Source organism: Sturnira hondurensis, unplaced genomic scaffold (genome assembly GCF_014824575.4).
Source record: "Sturnira hondurensis isolate 20B ecotype Veracruz unplaced genomic scaffold, ASM1482457v3 Scaffold0004152, whole genome shotgun sequence".
Lineage (NCBI taxonomy): Eukaryota > Metazoa > Chordata > Mammalia > Chiroptera > Phyllostomidae > Sturnira > Sturnira hondurensis.
The window spans coordinates 3,824,481-3,843,682 of record NW_028076783.1 but is presented as its reverse complement, the minus strand read 5'-3'; the positions used below and the strand labels follow the sequence as shown (position 1 = coordinate 3,843,682).

Below are 19,202 nucleotides of genomic sequence, written 5' to 3'. Positions count from 1 at the left end.
TTAATTTTACCTCTTAAAATGCATGCTAAATGGAATCATAAGTATGTTCTAATTTGTGTCTAGTTGCTTATGCACAACACAGTGCCTGTTAGATGTGTCCACGTAACTGTGGCATGCATCAGCAGCAGTTCATGCTTATTTTCTGCTGTACATATTTCATTTTATACATACACCACAATTTACCCATTCTGATGATGGACCTTTGGGATGTTTCTAGTTTTCTTTAACTTCTGTAACACTGCCATCTTCTGGTTCTCCCCCCACCCTCGTGAGCACTCCTCCCCCATCCCTTGTCTGTCCTGACCTCTTCGGGCAGTCCCTTACCCGCCGGGTTACCTGGAGCCCTGCCTTGGCTCTCGTCTCGCTCTAACCCTCTTGATCTCCACCCATCCTAATGCAGTGATTTTGACTGTTCCCTACCTGCTGCTGACTCCCAAATCCTCAGTTCCAGCACTGACCTCTCCTGAAAGCAACATATTCCAACTGCCTGATGGACTGATGTATCAGAACACTCTATAGGCACCTCCCATATAAAATGTACAAAATTGGAATTGCCTTTCTCTCCCAAAGTTTTTAATCCTCTTTTATTCCCCAGAGCTTTAGAGGAACAAACATGTATCGGTCACCCAAGCCAACAAACGTGAGCCACCAAAATTCTTTCCTTCCCAGTCACTCACCAAGATGTTCTCATTTTACTCTACATTCGTCCCCAGTCAGCCCCTCCTCTTTCTATTTCTGCTTAAATTCAGATCCAATTTGGGGTAACAGCACTCTGAGTGGTCTCCCTGCTTCTGACCTGGTTCTTCTTAAATCCATCTTCCACAATGCTACCAGTGATTCTACATAAGCCCAGAGTTGGTCATTCCTTTTCCCTTCAACAAACGGCTTCTCATCAAGTAGATCCCATTCTTCCACATGACTTTAAACCCTGTCTCTCCAGCTTCATCTCTTACGGCTTCCCCTTGATGATCCAATAGTAACAGCCTATAACATGTCTGCTCTTTGTTCACCTATCCTCTTGGTCCAGAATGTCCTTCCCATTTTTTTCCTCCTAAATCAGAAGAGCTCTTAATTTTCTTTATTTTTTAATTTAACCTTTATTGTATTTTTTTCCATTACTCTTTAGTCCCCTTACACCCTCCACCCCACAGCAATCACCACATTGTTGTCCACGTCTACGAGTCCTTTTTCCTTTTTGCTCAGTCCCTCCACTCAAACATCATCTCTTCCAGGTAACATTCAAGGGCCTTCCCAGAAACTGGCCATCTAAACAACTCTTCCTTGTATGTTCACAGTCCTCTGAGTATCCCTTCCTTAGTACTTACTAAAACACACAGACTTTACTACGGATCTATCTCCTCAACAAACTACATTACTAGAGGATAGCGGTAGAGTGTCAGTTGGATGTGCGCACCCAGTGCCTGGCACACTGCAGAGAACGGGCAATCTTTCTACCACAGGCTCTACATTTTTCTCAGCTCATGTGGTATGGGTGGGGTTGCTTCCATCCTCTGGCTCCAAGGGTTGACAAACAATTCAGGTTTAGCTACTAACAACGTTAATTCCCAGCCCGGTGATTATTAGTTCAAGGATGAAAGAGTGACCTACGCCAGGTGAGTGGGCCTAAGGACATCTGATAAAATCACTGGGAAGGGGAAATCTTTTTCTGTTGCAGTTACTCAACGGGAAAAAGTTACCCCGAGGCTTTCAGTAGTCACTTTACAAACAAGTGGAAAGGCTTCCCTAAGAATGAAGCCAAACAAGAAAGCAGGTCAAGAGATGGAGACGGACAGCTTGTGGGTGGAGAGCCATGCCTGAAGCCAGTCTTGCCCCTTGATTTTAGATTTGAGCTAGTAAATGTGCCTTTTTTCTTAAGCCAGTCTGACTTGACTTTCTGTCATTTGCAACTTAGACATTTGCAACTTTTCTGTCATTTGCCAGTCCTGGTTTCTAAGGAAATGTTTATTGTAATTAAATGAAGGCATCCACTTAAGTAACTTATAGTCAGAATGTGTCAGAATGTAACCAGGCAATAGGCATCCAGAGAAGACAGAATATTCCAGCTGAGAACTGAAGGGATCACCATTTTTATTGCAGATATAGCATTGGGGCTGAGCCTTTAAGGTGGGGCTACCAGCCATCCCTGGCTAGGAAGCAATGGATACCTGGTGTTAACTGGTCCCAAAATGTTTCTAGAGATCGAGAGCGGAGGGTGAAGAGGCAGCAAGCAGACCAAGACCCAGTTAATAGTGTCCCATTAGCTGACACTGGCATATAAGCTATGTGGGTGCCACTCTGGAAACTGGTTTTGCCTGAAGTCCCTCTGAGTCCCAATGTGTAAAGACAGCTCAGGTACCACCACCTAAGACCAAGGCCTAGGCCATGGGACTCTCTTATTTCCACAAGCTAAATGGTCATTACCCAAGTCCTTGGGCTCTAGGAAATGGCAACCTCTAGCTTCCTAAGGGCTGGGGCCACAATCCTGAAATGTTCTCTGAAACATTCAGAGCACTGCTAACAGTTAAAACCAAACATTCAGAGCACTGCCAACAGTTAAAACCTCAAGAGAGGCTGGCCCATTGGTATCATGAAGGCCGGTGAGCACTGCCAACTTTAGCTGACCAACTCTGTGACCTGACTTAAACTTTCAGACAACCAAAGCACTCCAAATAAAAACAGGTGAGGATGGCACATGTGTGTGTTCAGGGAAATGGGAGGGGGTGCAAACGTGAGTTCAGCATGCTAACCTGTGAGCAGGAAGCAGGCAGGAGGTATGAAACTCAGAATATACCCTCAATTTTGGTGACATCCTTGCCAGAAATTTATAGTCTTACCTTCTTTATCCACTGAATCCATGCAAGTAAAAAATGGAAAAAAAAAGAAAATCACCAAGAAGTAATCACTTACCCTGGCAAGTTTCTCTGGTTTGGAGGAGACATGAAGCTGGGAAAACAGCTCTGTTATCTCTTTGGTAAAGTCTTCATCCCCTAAAAAAAAACACAAAAATCCCATAAAAACACTGTAGAAAGACAGGTGAGTGAGGATCACAGGGACAGGAAGGGTGGGACAAGAAGAGGACAAGAAGAGGAATAGCAGTAACAGTAGTATTAATAACAGTAATTATAAGCACGGTGTCTTAGTGCTTACAGAATTCTAATAAATATATCAATGAATTCTTACAATGGAATTACAAAAAGTGTATCATTACCCCATTTTGAGATGAAGAAACTAGAGCTTGAAGGCATTAATTTATTTCCCACAAATTTCATAACAAATTAGGAGTCAAGTTTTGGCCTTTCTACCCCCAGTTCATATCCTGTGCTCTTTGTATTACATCCCAGCAGCATAAATGGACAACTAGTGAAGGCAGAGTCCTACGCAAGTACTATGCATGTGCTTCCAAGGAAGTGTCCCAATATAAATCCTAAATTGGACCAAAAAAAATTAGTACAAGTTTAGTTAGGAGAATGGAAAGAGTTTCAGGCATAGAAAACAAGTACAAAGATCCAAGGTGAAAGAAAGCATGGTTAGATGTTTAATATGGTTAGGAGTGTCTTTTTTTTTTAAGATTTTATTTATTTACTTTTAGACAGAGGGGAAGGGTGGGAGAAAGAGAGGGAAACTTCAATGTGTGGTTGCATATGGTGCACCTCCTATTGAAAACCTGGACTGCAACCCAGGCATGTGCCCTGACTAGGAATCAAACCAGCACAACCCTTTGGTTCGCAGGCCAGCATTCAGTCCACTGAGCCACACCACCCAGGGCTTGGGTATGTCTTAATATACAAGAAAGAACAAGGGTAAAGTGAAGCTAGGTAATATGAGGCCGTATAAACCATAATGAGGAACTCAAACTTTTAATTAAGGGAATGAGGAGCCACTGAATGATTTTATTTTATTTTTTTTTAAAGATTGTATTTATTTATTTTTAGAGGGGAAAGGAAGGAGAGAGAGAAATATCAATGTATGGTTGCCTCTCGTGAGTCCCCTGCTGGGAACTGGCCTGCAACCCAGGCATGTGCACTGACTGGGAATCGAGCCGCGATCGTGTGGTTCGCAGGCCCGTGCTCAATCCACTGAGCTACACCAGCCAGGGCCCACTGAATGATTTTAAACATAGACAGATATGTCCTTTTTAAATCTTAGAAAGGTCAACTTTGGCTCCGAGAGGGGCAGATTGAAAGGGGAACAGGAAGGGAGGCAGGAAAGCTAAGGTGATAATCCAGAATGCAGGTGAAAAATAATGGTGGATAAAAAGAAAGAGGAAAGAGACTCCAGAATGTTGAAAGGAGAGTAAGGAGGCTGTTGGAATAGGCCTGATGATGGGGAGCACGGGACACTCACATTATGGAAATGTACATGTAAACAGGTGAGTCGAGATCAAAACATCAACACACACAAACAAATGGCAAAAAATGATCTTTTCCACTCTTTTCATCTAAATCCTATCCAATATCCCCTCTGAAGCTCAGCCCAAGGCTTCTCTGTACTACAGAATGCATAGAGAACTCATACACAGAAATCTTCTAGCACTAACAATCCGTATGAGTCTTTCTTCGGCCTCACCTCATGGTTTATCAGAGACAATTATTGCTGCTTCATAGCAGCTTTTTCTTCAAAATCCTTAGGGAAAAAAAATGCTATCTTGGCTCTCTCTCCATCTGCCTTTTTTGTCCTTCTCTTGGCAGTTAAGGCAGAGAAGTCAAATGGCTTAGTGATCCTGGGTATAACTGTTTTGGGAAAAGCTAATCTCACTAAATGATACCACCATAACTGACAGAACTCATAGAAGCAACTCCTGATCATATCTGTCTAAAAGTATGAAACCAGATCCTTAGGCAGGCATTTTGTTTTCCCAGCTAAGCTCACAATTATGTGAGTGCAAGGGATGAATCTGAATCCACACTAGGACCCAAAGGGGTTCACAAAATAATCCAATAGAGTACAGGGGGAAAAATATAAAACTTTAGTTTATAGACATTTACCTCATTCTTTTATAAATTCTATTTTAGGGTATTCTTTAGAATGTAAATAATATATTATTATAGTATTACATGTGTATAATTTATAAATATTCAAATATGGCTATATTAGATCTAAGTGCTCAAAAAACTCTTACTGCTAAGGGTTGATGAAAAAATGTTTGGAGATCATTGTCATGTATTCCCCCACATAAACCTGTACATAAAAAGCAGCCGCTGCACTAGAATAAAAGTATGTAAGGATGGAAAGGAGGCAGGGCCAGTGCTTTAGGGGAACTCAGGAGACAGGCTAGCACCTCCCTAACCAGGACATCTCCTTCCAAAGCAAAATGATCAGCTGGGTAAAACAGGGGCAAGGGCTATAGGCTGATCAATATACAGATAACCCGTATCACCGGAACCAGCTTCTGTAGTTTTCTCTCCCCTCTGCTATCACCACTTCTTTTTTTATCCACTTCATTGAGATACAATCAAATACCAAGGCTGCATTCTCAACCAAAATCACTGGGAGGGCTTTTAGGAACAGGGGCCTGCAGCACTCCACTGCCAGTTTTGCAGAGTCCTTATCTCTGGCAAATGAATGGAAGAGAAAAATATCATAAAACACAAATCAATCTGTTTCAAATCTCCCTTAGAGTCCTCTGAATGGTATTTAAAGATCAAGATTTCTGATCACTATGCAAAGCCAGATGTTGACTAAGTTGAACAAATACTGTTAATGGCACTATGTACAAACACTTAAGTTTATAAATAACTAGGGATTGTCACACCAGGCCTTGGTTAGGAACGCTAAAGAAACTTAAGCAAATCAAAATTAATTTATGGGTTTCCTGCTAAGTAAGACTTTTAACATGCAGATCTTTATGTACTAGGTCCAGCACAAATAATGCCCCTTTTTAATTACAAAATCTTTCATTATAAAATTATAAGCATGTAATTCTATAATATGACAATATCATACTCAAGCACACCGCATGACATTTTAAAAGGTAAATGTTCAAATTAAAACTATAAATTATTACACCCATATTATTAACCTACCAACCACATACAAGCAGGCCTTACTTCTCCAGGACCCTGTATTTACTTACGCCGTCCTAATAATGAAAATAGTCATCATTTGTTGAGTGCTTATTGTGTAGCACAAATTATGTATAATATTTCACTTATTCCTTACAACAATCTGAGAGGAATTAGCATCCTCTTCTTATAGCTGAGGTAACAGAAACTCAGTGTTAAGTAACTTCCCAATGTTGCATGGCTTAGTAAATGGTAGATCTTGACTTTGAACCCAGGTCTAAGCCCAGCTTTCATCCACCATGCTTGAGGTATTGCCTTCTCAATACCTCAAGACAGTTTCAAATGCTTACTTTCAAAAACCATTTCTTATCAGGATTCTTGACATAGAGTTAAGATGTCATTTAGCAAAATGTTATATAACCAACCAGTCTGACTTCTTAGACCACAGCGCAGAATACAAATGGGAACAAAAAAGAAAAATCCATCTGAGTCTAGAATCCACACATTCAACTTTACTTCCTTCTCTCACAAGAAAGATCCTAAGATTATCACTCAAAGCACTCTGCTTTTAACCCATGATTTAAATGAGTTGTCTGGTTTTCCACTCATAACAGATTAGAAATAGAAAACGAGGGTGAGAAAAGAGAATCAGAAGCAAGCTCAATAATAGTGAAGAGAATGTTAAAATGGGCAGATAAATGCACAGAAGAAAATAACAATGTACAATTAAAAAAAACAATTAGAGACACTTCCAGAAGTATAGCAGGTTATGAGAATTTAACCTAGCAGATCTGAAACCTTTTGGTCTCCAGACCCCTTTACACTCTTAAAACTTTCTCAGAGCCCCAAAAGACTCATTTTTAATGTATATTATATATTAAATCAACATTTATCATTTTTTAAAAGATTTTTATTTATTTATTTTTAGAGGGGAAGGGAAGGAGAGAAGGACAGAAATATCAATGTATGGTTGCCTCTTGTGGGTCCCCTGCTGGGAACTGGCCTGCAACCCAGGCATGTGCCCTGACTGGGAATCAAACCGCGATCATGTGGTTCGCAGGCCCGCACCCAATCCACTGAGCTACACCAGCCAGGGCAACATTTATCACTTTAAAAATCAAAACTAAAATGTTTGAAGTATTCATTAAAATAACAATAAACCCACACTACTCATTAACACAAATATACTTTTAAAAATAATTAACATACTTTTTAAGAATATTATGTTTCCCAAAAAAGGAAAATTTCAATGATACAAGTGCCATGTTTTAGATCTTTGAAGAACTCTTTAATATTTAATTTAAAGACAGGTCTTTAAATCTTTTTTACATTCAGTCTGTTACAATATGTTGTTATGTGGAGAAGCCACAAAGTCTCGGGTAGAGAGTTGTGGCAGGGAGACATACACATAAGGCCAACTGCTCATAACAATGTCTAGTTGGGGGGCAAGGCTGCAGAGAACATGCATGAAAATTCTAAATGAAAAAAGCAAAATCAGGCTAGTGTAATCAGAAAGAAAGCAATTTATTTTAAGGGCAATATAGTTCATTTAAACACACTACATACAGCCTTCCCACTCACATGCTGGGTTTTCCTGTTACCTTTTTTCTCTTCTTCCTCTTCCTCGGAGAACTCTTCTAGGGAAAATGCTTCTTTCAGTTGATCCAATTCAAGTTTTAGAGTCTCTAACTCTTCTCCACTCAGAGAATTAAGGACAGATTTCACCTGAATCAATATAACATAAAATAATAAGTTGTGGGAACATAAAAGAAGATGAAAAACATTCTCAAATGAAAAAAAGGCTATAGATCAAATTATGAGCTCACTAGCCAACACACACTCTATTGCTTAACAACCTTAATACAAGCTGGTCATTGAAGAAAAGTAGAATTTGTACTTCCAAAAATAACATAAGACAGAAATGTCTGCAAATTATTAGTGTTTAACAATGGCTTAGAAATTAGGGGGAAAACAAACGTGTTGAATTAATTAAAAGCTAACAGTTAACTGTATCCAAATTGGCAGCTTAAGCCAAAAAAAAAACTTAAAAAAAAAGATCAAGGTGCAAAAAAAATTACAAACGTGCTACTAAGACTTCTTTGTTAATTTCTCCTTTTTTGTTTAAATTTACAGAAATAACACGACACGTTCTGTTTCTAGCAATTGGTTCAAACATTAGTTTTTAGTTTGTTTCAGCACAGTATTCTCAGAGTCTCAAGGCTCCATCTGAAATTTCATCTTCTAACTGTACAAAAAGAAAAGAAACTATTCCAGTTGAAATTTCTAGTTTAGAATCACCTTTACTTCACTTTCACGGGAAAGCATCTCCAGAGCTTCTAGATGTGAAAGGCCTTGAAATTCATCAAAGAGTAGCCCATAATGAGTTTTCTTGTCCGTCTCCATAGTAACCTCATTGGTGGTCCACTGCTCTTCTTTCTCCTTCGCCTCTCGTAAAACCTGAAAAAGAGGGAGAGGCATTACCTGCAACAAGTAATGAGAGCTCAAGGGTAGGTGTGAGAGTCAAGGGAAGCAAAGCTGAGATGGGTAACAGTATAAACCTACTACCTTTTCATTCCTGGCATTGTGATTCAAATCTACTAGGCTTAGGAGCCACAGGGAAAAAATGATCACACATAATTTGATTCCAGACAGGGTAAATAAACCCAAGGTACCAGGTGCTTCTCTGAAAGTAGTTTAAATATTAATCTAATACACAACTCTGAAAGGATTTGGCATCTTACACTGCACTGACAGGAGGCTCCTGCCAGAAGGAAAGCAGAGGGGAAAAAAAGAACAAGGGAGTTTTCTAACCTTTAGAGCTCTCCCACCTCTCCTACCCACACCGAAAAAATTTTTAAAAAGCCTTAATTTGAAAATTATTTCAAACATTCCTAAAGGAAATGCTAACAACATCCCAAGTTACAACAGGCAAAAATATAGATCAATATAGAAACAGGGCCCCGGCTGGTGTGGTTCAGTGGACTGAGTGCCAGCCTATGAACCAAAGGCTCCCTGGTTCCATTCCCAGTCAGGGCGCATGTCTGGGTTGCAGGCCAGGCCTCTAGTAGGGGGCACGTGAGAAACAACCACACACTGATGCTTCTCCCCCTCTCCTTCTCCCTACCTTCCCCTCTCTAGAAATAAATAAATAATTTAAATTTAAAAAAACAGAAAGAGGAAGCAAACAGGTAAAGACAGTACCTGAGACAGTGTAGAATTCCGGTTCATTAGATCCTTGGTTCTTTTAAATCCAGGATCTCCTTCTGCTATTACATCCATTGTCTTTTTCCCAATGAATTCCAAGGCATCCAAACCCCCACTGATAACAGTCTTTCCCTAGGAAACACATGCAATCTCATGACAATAATACTGAAAAAAAGACACCTGCGTGTTTTGACTATATAAAATAATGGCTTACAATACCCAGTACAGGCAAGAACATGAAGCAACTGAAACAATCACACACTGCTTGTGAGAACTTGGTGTAACCACTTTGAAAAACTGTCATCATTTACTACAGCTGAACCTGTGAATGTCCTGTGACCCAGCAATTCCACACATGGTTACATATTCAATGGATGTTTATACAGAGGTTCATCAAAAGACATAGAAGAATGCTCACAGCAGCCTTTTCGTAAAAAAGCTAAAAACTAAAAATCACCCCAATACTCACCAACTGTAGAATGAATAAATATCACAGTCACACAACAGAATGCAGCAAAGAATATAGATACATCACACAAATTTCACCATGGATAAATCATACAAACATAATGTTGAGTGAAAGAAGCCAGATACAACAGCATACATTCTGTACAATTCCATTTATGTACACAGTTTAAAAGCAGGCAAAATTAATCTACAATGGTAGACGTCAGGACTATGGTTATCTTGACAGGCAAGAGTGGAAGGCATGAGTGACAGGGAGCCAGACAGGAAGGCCATCTGACATACCACCACATTGTTAGTCTGAATGTGTTCACATCATGAAAATTGAAGCTGAACACTTAGGACTTCACTTGTCTGTAAATGTGTTATACTTCAATAAAAAGTTAAAATTTGAAAGCCCTAGCTATCTACCCTCATATAGGAAAGATACTTATATTACCCTTTAAAAAATGGTTCTAGTCATATATAGTTTTACAAGTATCCATCATAAATATAATATTTACCCTTTGCCTAAAAGACGCAGTTATGAGGAAAATATTTTCTTAAAGCAGTTTTCTCTGTCCACCGAAGTAAAAACCCCTAGTCCATAAAATAGTACGTACACTGCCTCTCTGTTACATTTCACCTCCTGTTCCCTCCTTTAAAGAAAGTTTTCAAGTAGTTCTCACTCTGTCCCTAAGATCACAGTAACTGATCTTGAGTGACTTGGAATGCCATAAGAGTAATTAGTCCCATGGCTTTTCAAGGAAGAGAGAGGGACAGAAACCCTAGTGTGGTCATGGAAGGGAGGAGGACACCTTGCACTGCACACTCACTGTGCTCTGAACGGCAGTCGAGATGGTCGAGAATACACCGAACGGTCCAATCACTGGGGAGGAGTTTCCATTCTCTCTGGCACTTGTCTCCCCTACAGGAGGGAGGGGATATGTAGACATAAAGAGATGGCTCATAAATAGTTTTGCTTTGTTAGCACCTATGTGAATTTTTTAAAAACTAGGCCTTACTTCCCACATACAAGGTATTAGCCTTTTTTGTTTTATTAAACTATTTTAAAATAAAAGGTAAAATAGCTTTTTTCACTTTCATTTCAGAAATAAAATTCAGTCTTTTGAACAAACAACTGGTAATAAAAGCTATTTACCTTTTATTTTAAAATTGGCATATATATATATCACAACAGGTTTATGCTATATGGTTCTATTTACACAATCTTCTGAACAAAGTAAACTAGAGAGTCAGCAAGCTGAGATCAGTGATTGTCAAGAACTGAGAGTAGATGGACACATGAGGTACTCTGGAGAATAATGAAAACATTCTTGTATCTTGATTGCCTATATATAGAAAATACTCATTATCTGTATAATTACAATGGACAGTGATTACAGTGTAAACAGGACTGTATGTCTGTCAAAACATGTAAAACTACATACTTAAGAAGAGTGAACTTTACTCTCTGTAAATTATAGCTCAGTAAACATGACTTTTTCAAATCTAGTCTATTTTAAATTTTATCCTAGAAAGGCTGAAGCACCTGGAATTTGCAAGTCGGAATATGGAGAGGTAAGGGGTTCCGGGAACCTATACAAGAGTGTTCTTGAGTCTTTGGCTAAATACTAAGCTATTTATGCACTGACAGACTCCATGACACTAGACAAAAACTACTATGGAGTTATAAACTAAACAACACCCAAAGCTCACGCCAGGTTACACGACATCTGACTTCTGACCAATCACAGTTTAACTAGAGAGGCCTAGTTAAACACCTTGGAATTAGGTAGAGACTTCAGACAGATCAGAGGCCTTAGTAGTAGGGCTAAACTAGCACGTAAGAGCAATGGCTGCTTCAGATTCACCCTAAAGAAACTTAAAAATAAGTCTTAAAAGGATCAGTGTAGCCCTGGCTGGTGTAGCTCAGTGGATTGAGTGCAGGCCTGCGAACCACACGATCGCGGTTCAATTCCCAGTCAGGGCACATGCCTGGGTTGCAGGCCACTTCCCAGCAGGGGACTCATGAGAGGCAACCATACATTGATGTTTCTCTCCTTCTCTCCTTCCTTTCCTTTCTAATGATAAATAAATAAAATCTTTTAAAAAAAAAGGATCAGTGTAAGCTACAAATACATAACAAATATCTTAGCCAAACAAAACTCATACCCTTTAAAAGACAACAAAATCTATTCAACAATGTAATATTTGTGATGTCCAGCATCCAGTTAAATAAATGGCCACTAGAAACAGACTCAAATAACAGAGATAAGCTGTGCCTAATTTATAAATTAAACTTTACTGGATTAATTCAAAAAATTAATAAAAAATAACAGACGATAGAATTAGCAGGCAAGGATACTAAAATATGTACATAAGGAAGTGAGAAGTGGAAGATATAAAAAAGAAACACATAGTATTTCTAGAGTTGAAAATATAATATCTGAAACTAAAAAGTCATTGAATGGACTTAACAGCATTAGACACAGCAAAAGAAAATAGCAGTGAACTTGCAGACAACTATAAAAAGCTATCAACAACGAAGCACAGAGAAAAAAGGCTTAAATAATAAATTGAACCTCCGTGACTGGGACAATCACTGTCTAAGAAATGTGTGCCTGGGATACTAGCGGGAAAAACCTGGGGACAGAAAAATTATGTGAACAATGGCCAAACATTTCCAAACCTGATTCTATCTCATAAACCCATGAAGTCTGATGAATCTACAGCAGAATAAACACCAAAAAAATGGTCATTATGGTGGTGGTATGTCACTACAATCAAAACTGCTGAGGAGCAGTGATAAAAAGAAATTGTAGAAGTAGCCAGTTCCCAACAGAAAGAATGTAAGCCAGAATACAACTAGATGCCACTTTTAAAGTGATAAAAGGGGGGAAAAATGTCATCCTGGAATTCTATCCTTAAAAATGGAAGAATAAACAAAATACATCCTTAAAAATAGAAACAAAAACATTCTCAAACACATCTGAGCGGTGTGCCTCAGATGGTTGGGCATCATTCAGCAAAGCAAAAGGTTGCCAGTTCGATTCCGAGTCAGGAAACAGGGTTGGTTTACGGGTCCAGCCCGTCACTGGGGCGCATGTGAGAGGAAACCAATCAATGTTTCTCTCTCATGTCAATGTTTCTCTTCCTCTCTTTCTCCCTCCCTTCCCCCTCTCTAAAATAAATAAATAAATAAATAAAAATCTTAAGAACTTTTTTCAAACAAAATCTGACAGAACTCACTGTCAACAAATCTGCACTAGTAAGAAATGTAAAGGAAATTCTTAAAGCTGAAGGAAAATGGAATCAGCTGGTGAACAAAAGAATGGTGAACAGAAATGGTAATTATGTGGATAAATATACAAGACTCCCCTCCACATTCTTAAACATACATGGAGTATAAATGGAGGGAAAGGTTTTCCTCTTTTTCCTCTTCAAAGAATGTTATTTAGACAGTACTCTGCCAAATTGCATCTAAAGTTTATCTGAGAGTACCCTATGACTCAGCAATTCCAGGTTTAGAATTTTCTATTAAAAATTGCAAAGAGACAAGTATAAGAATATTAACATTGTGCATAATGCTTCAAAAAGTGATTAATTATAGCGCGGGCCTGCGAACCAGAGGATCGCGGTTTGATTCCCAGTCAGGGCACATGCCTGGGTTGCAGGCGGGTTCCCTGCAGGCCAACTCCCAGCAGGGGACGCATGAAAGGCAACCATACATTGATGTTTCTCTCCCTCTCTCCTTCCCCTCTAAAGATAAGTAAATAAATAAAAATTTTAAAAAAAAGTGATTAATTATATACTGAAAATACACCTACATATATGGAATTCCCTGAAGCTATTAAAAATGATGTTGGCATGTTACTGACACAGAACATGATGGATTTTTAAAAAGTTAAGGCTTTTCTAAAAGTAAATACAATTACAGTTTTCTAAATGTGCTTACTCACATTCACAAAAAATTTTGGAATGACATACACCAAATGTTATTTCTGGATAGAATCTGATTTTTTCACTTACCTGCTTGTAACTTTCTTTTTTTTACTAAGTTTTTCTTTAATGAGCATTGCTATCTCATTAGCTTTTTTTGCCTGCTAACTCAAAGTTTTTTCTAAGTGATTTTCATGATAAACAAAAATTTCTAGGACATGTAACCCACTTTTCAGGCTTGTCTCTCCTTTACCCCTACACAAATCCTGGGTTTCTCTTTTCCCCAGATACCTTCATGCCCTCTCACTTTTTTTATTTTTTATACATGCTGTTCCCTTAACCTCAAAATTCCTGCACCACAGCTTCTCCATCTGTCAAAACCATACCCATTCTCAAGATCCAACTCAAATATTTACCTTCATGAAAATGTAAGTTAATTGCTCAGTTTCCGGTCCTTTGCTTGAACCTCAACCACATCTGGCTTCACTCGATTTGTGCTCTGGTTTGTTCTTTCAATAATGATTCATCCATTAGATTCAAAGTGAAAAACCTCTCCATTTATTTCATTTCATTTTACCACTGAAGTACAGACCTTGTTTGATTTGTTCACTGATATCTCCACAGCACTTACAATAGTGCCTCACACCAGTAGACACTCAATAAATTTTTGTTGAATAAATTAGTAGGTTCAATTGAGTTCAGAAAAATAATCTTCCTACCATAGTTTTGATGCCTGAAGATAATGTTTAATTACACTAGGAAGGGAAATTAGCATTTGATGCAAATGCAAGCATAATACATGTTTTATTCCTTAACCCAATAGTGTATTAATTTCTCATATTCCACCAGTTTTAGAAATGGCAAAGGACTGTGGGGTTAAAAAGCATAAAAGAATAAAAGATAGGACACTTGAAGGGTAAACTCTCAACAAATAGTGTGAATCCCAGGTTACACCACCTATTTCTTATTTCCTTGATTACTCGTCTTTCCTGTCGTTATCAGGTATATTCAACCACAGTCTTTGGATCAAACACTCCACCACCCCTGCCCCATCCCTAAAAGATGATTGAATGATTCCCACTGGTGGCCTCTGGTTTACCATTAAAGTCCTGAAAAGAAACTTCCCAGCTACAACACCCTTAGCAGAGGAATTAACCCCCCTTCTCAGGAACTTTAGTTCTCTTTATAATCTTTTAACTCTTTAAAAAACTTATTAATAATAAGTCCTAATAATAAGCCCTGCTGGTATAGCTCAGTGGATTGAGTGCTGGCCTGTGAACCAAAGGGTTGCCAGTTCAATTCCCAGTTAGGGCACATGCCTGGGCTGACTACAGGGTGCCTGTAAGAGGCAACCACACATTGATGTTTCCCTCCTTCTCTTTCTCCCTACCTCTCTCTCTAAAAATAAGTAAATAAAATAAAATTTAAAAAACTCATTATTAAACTAAAATCTAAGTACATGTAACTTCCCATAGTAATGGTTCTCTTTTTATGAGCCACAAATAAACCTCTTCTCCAGAGTAGTCTTCAGACACACAAAAACAGCCAATCTACTCTCCCAATCTCCCTTTCCCAGGTTTCCAGGTTTCCAGATTCGATATCCATGATGCCTTCAACTTTCTCTGATAAAACAGTAGTTCTGTCTATCTGCTCACTTTTTTCAAGATTCACTCCAGTTCTTTTTTTCCCCCCACTCTAATTTTTCAATGCCCTTCTTAAAACATGGCTTACGTGGTACACTTTTACGTCTCGTGGAAGACACTACTGTTATTCAAAGCCATTTCTAATCTCCTTTTCTTTGCCTGCTAAGCCTACCTCCTGATATGGAGATTTATTATTATGACCAAAACTCACTCTCCCAGCACCTCTTGCTGCTATAGCAAGAACACAAGATCCTGTTACAGCCAATGAAATCTGAGAAATATGCTGGGGGCTGCTGGGAAAACTTTTCTTCTTCAAAGGAAGGATAAATGGCATCCACTAACTTCCTGACTTTGAGCACAGGTGCATTAGAACACTGTACTTGGAGCTGCAGTATTATATGGCAATCATAAAGAGACAAGGAAAATTGCAGAGAATCCAATGTAGAACTCTGCCATCAATGAGCCACTAACTCTGGAACAGCCTATTTCTGAAGTTCTTGTGAGAAAAATAAACTGACTTTTGGTCACATATTCTGTTCCTTGCAGCCAAAGTAGTCTGATGCAGATTAACACTAACAACACTGTTGCCAATTCATTCATGTAGTCCTTTACGGTCATGTTATGTAACGGGATCTTGTTTTGTAACCAGAGTTGACCTTGCAAGGGCATGTGCACCAAGTTTAGGTTAATATAATTCTCTCTCCTGGGAATTTAAAAATGGAAATAACTGATACCAAACAGTACCTGATGGGTACTTATATTAGGACTCAATATAAAGCTGGAGTGGGGGACAACAAGCACAAAAAGTCAGTGATTAGAAAGAAAAATGACAGAGATGAGCAGAAAAAAACAATAACGGGAGATAATAAAGCCCCTGAGGTATGAAGAAAGAAGACTCAGGCCCTGAAAAAGCTTTCTATTCTGTGATGCAAGACCTTCCTGATCCCTGGTTATAACTCTGTCCTTTAGGCTTAAGAGGTTTCTACTTATCAAGGCAGGCCTCCAAAATTACATTTCACCTTCATAAAAGTCCAAGCACAAAAAATACACCCCCAAAATTAACACATTAAAATATTTTTTGTACGATAGTTTCAAATTCAGCTAACTCTTACTAAACTCTAATTGTGGCAAGCAATATAATGGCCAATTTTTACATGCTACGTTCATGGCCTTATTTATTTAAGGTTTATAAAAATCCTTTGAAATATATCTCATCCCATTTCACAGATAAAAAAAAGTGAAGTGATACATGAGTGGTGAAACGACATAGACTTCTATCAGCCAAAGATTCCAATTGCCCCTTCTTACCAGTCCTATCGTGCCCTGAATATATTGGACAGTCAATAGTTTTCTATTAAAAAATGAGGTCAACCTTTCCATTTTAATACATAATTCTAGGTCTTCATGTTTCCATATACTGACCTGTTGCATGTTGGACCTCACTAGAAATTTCACTGGGAGGAGGGATTCCAAGGGAAATCTCTGCCTTCTCAATGACATTCGTAATACCTTGTCCTAATGAGAAAAATGGTAACATTTTATATTTCAATATTACTTGCTATTAGTCACCAAATCTGAACAAACCAAAAGTCAAACCCATAGATTTTTAATTTTATTACAGCCACAGGAACATGCTATTTTGATCTTACATAATTTTGGAAAATGTATCCTTACGAAAAGAAAAAAAAATAATTAATTGTCACCAAAGAATAGTTTTATATTAACAAGTCCTAAACATCAACCTTGTAAGGAGAAAATGCTGCAAATTCTAGTGGCTGTAATACTCATTACTAATGCATCCTAAAACATAAAGTAAACATAAAAGAGAAATAAATAAAATCACTTTTAACACAGATCTACAGCAAAATATACATAAAAATTAATAAAATAACTGACAACCTTACCTACTGTGGCTACTGTAGCGGAGGCTGAGGAAAGTAAGGACTTGCCCCAGCTGCCCCAATAGCCCCATCCAGTCTGGGGTACATCTTCAGAAACAGTCTCCTATTTTTCCCAGTAGCCAGAAAAACAAAAGGCAAAAGAAAATTAAAAAATTAGAGGAAAATAAGAGTCTATACACAAAGCATCTAATTACTGGCCAAAAGTATGGACAAATAAATACATATTATTTGGCTAAAGAAATACATTGTTAGATTGACAGATATATGTAACCTGCATGTAAGTACCACACAGCAAAGACAATTACTCATTTATGAAACTAAGAATATTGTTTTATGGTTATAAAAGGAAAAAATAGGTACAGTCCTAAATTGACATTGATTCCAAATTATTTTTAACCCTATCATTTTTAATCTCAATTTTTAACAGACACTCTACTTTGCCTGTAGCCTGTGGTGCTTGAACAGGAAGAACAGAAGTTTCAAGGTCACTGGAAGGTTTGGACTCTGGTCTCTTCCTAGTAGAAACTACAGGTTCTGGTTTACTCTCTGGCTTGATACTTTGGTCAACAGACTCAGAATTCTCGGCTGGTTCAGAGTTCCCATCTTCAAGGCTGGGGACTGCTTCAGTCACCACTGGAGTCTCAATATCATCTTTATCTGACATGATTAGGTCATCACCTGGTAAAATAAAGGCCCAAGAAAAAACTAATTATATAGGCTTTTCTGCATGTTATTTTTAAACTTTTATTTTGAGATTATCACAGATTCACGTGCAAGTTTAAGAAATAATAGAGAAACCTGACATACCCTTCACCCAGTTTCCCCCAATGGTAACAATTTGTATAATTATAGTATAATATCACAACCAGGATATTGATAATCTGCCAACCTTACTCAGATTTCAACAGTTCACTTTGTGCATGTGTAATCAGTTCTACAAAAAGATATCACATATATATTTCTGTGATCATCACCAGTCGGGATACAGAAACATTCAATCACAAGGATCCCTCGGGTTATTCTTTTATAGCTACATCTCATCCTCTTCCTATCTTATGACAACCACTAGTCTGTTCATCTCTATAATTTTGTCATTTCAAGATGTTATATAAATGCAATCATAGAGTATGTAACTTTTTGAGATCACCTTTTTTCACTTAGTATAGGACCCTCAAGATTCATCGAAGTTGTTGTGCTAATAGCTTCTCCTTTTTATTGCTGAGTAGTATTATTCCTCGGTATGGTTGTACCTCAGTTTGTTTCACCATTTAACTGTTGAAGAATATCAGAGCTGTTCCAGTTTGGGACTATTACAAATAAAACAGCTATGAACATTCATGGACAACTTTTTATGAAAACATAAGCTTTCATTTCTCTGGAACAAATGACCAAGAGCACCATCACTGGTACTTATTCAATTTTTTAAGAAACTGTCACACTCTTTTCCAAAATAGCATTCTCGCCAGTAATGTATTAGTGATCAAGTTTCTCTATACTCTTTCCAGCATTTGGTGGTATTATTTTTCACTTGAGCCATTCTAATAGGTGTGTAATGATATCTCACTGTGGCTTTAAGTTGCATTTCTCTAGTTGCTAAATAGTACCGAACATCTTTACATGTGCTCATTTGCCACCTGTACATATTCTTCAGTGAAATATTTATTTGTATCTTTTGCTCATTTTCTAATTGGATTTTATCTTTTACTGTGGAATTATAAGAGCTCTTTTTATATTCTACATTCAAGTCTTTTGTCAGATATGAGGTTTGCAAATATTTCATCCCAGTTTGTAGCTTATCTTTTCATCCTCTTTAATGGGTCTTTCACAAAGCAAAATGTTTTAATTTTAATGAGGTCCAATTGATCAATTTTTCCTTTTATACTGACATTTTAAAAAATGGTTTTAGTCATTAATCATTCCATCAGATATGATTTACATCAGACCAGCAACTGAATAACAATGTTAACCAATTAAATTCTTTCCAGAAGTATAGCTCCTTGGTAAGTAAAGCCAACACACTATCGGTATTTTTATAAAGAGCAGATGCTAGTTTGCAGGACACCCAA

At 38.0% G+C, this 19,202-nt stretch overlaps 1 protein-coding gene across 2 annotated transcripts in view; it reads right to left on the bottom strand.

Moving 5' to 3' along the window:
* FAM114A2 (family with sequence similarity 114 member A2) overlaps positions 1–19,202 on the bottom strand; it is a 31,681-nt gene that overhangs the window by 10,307 nt on the left and 2,172 nt on the right. For both annotated transcript variants that reach the window (XM_037044842.1, XM_037044844.1), the window contains exons 2-9: positions 17,573–17,814; positions 17,140–17,239; positions 16,658–16,750; positions 10,487–10,578; positions 9,204–9,338; positions 8,301–8,459; positions 7,604–7,727; positions 2,908–2,987 (exon numbers count right to left, since the gene is read on the bottom strand). In XM_037044842.1, coding sequence (XP_036900737.1) covers positions 2,908–2,987; positions 7,604–7,727; positions 8,301–8,459; positions 9,204–9,338; positions 10,487–10,578; positions 16,658–16,750; positions 17,140–17,239; positions 17,573–17,800 — 1,011 coding nt within the window. In that variant the 5' untranslated portion in view covers positions 17,801–17,814. The remainder of the gene's footprint in view (positions 1–2,907; positions 2,988–7,603; positions 7,728–8,300; positions 8,460–9,203; positions 9,339–10,486; positions 10,579–16,657; positions 16,751–17,139; positions 17,240–17,572; positions 17,815–19,202) is intronic.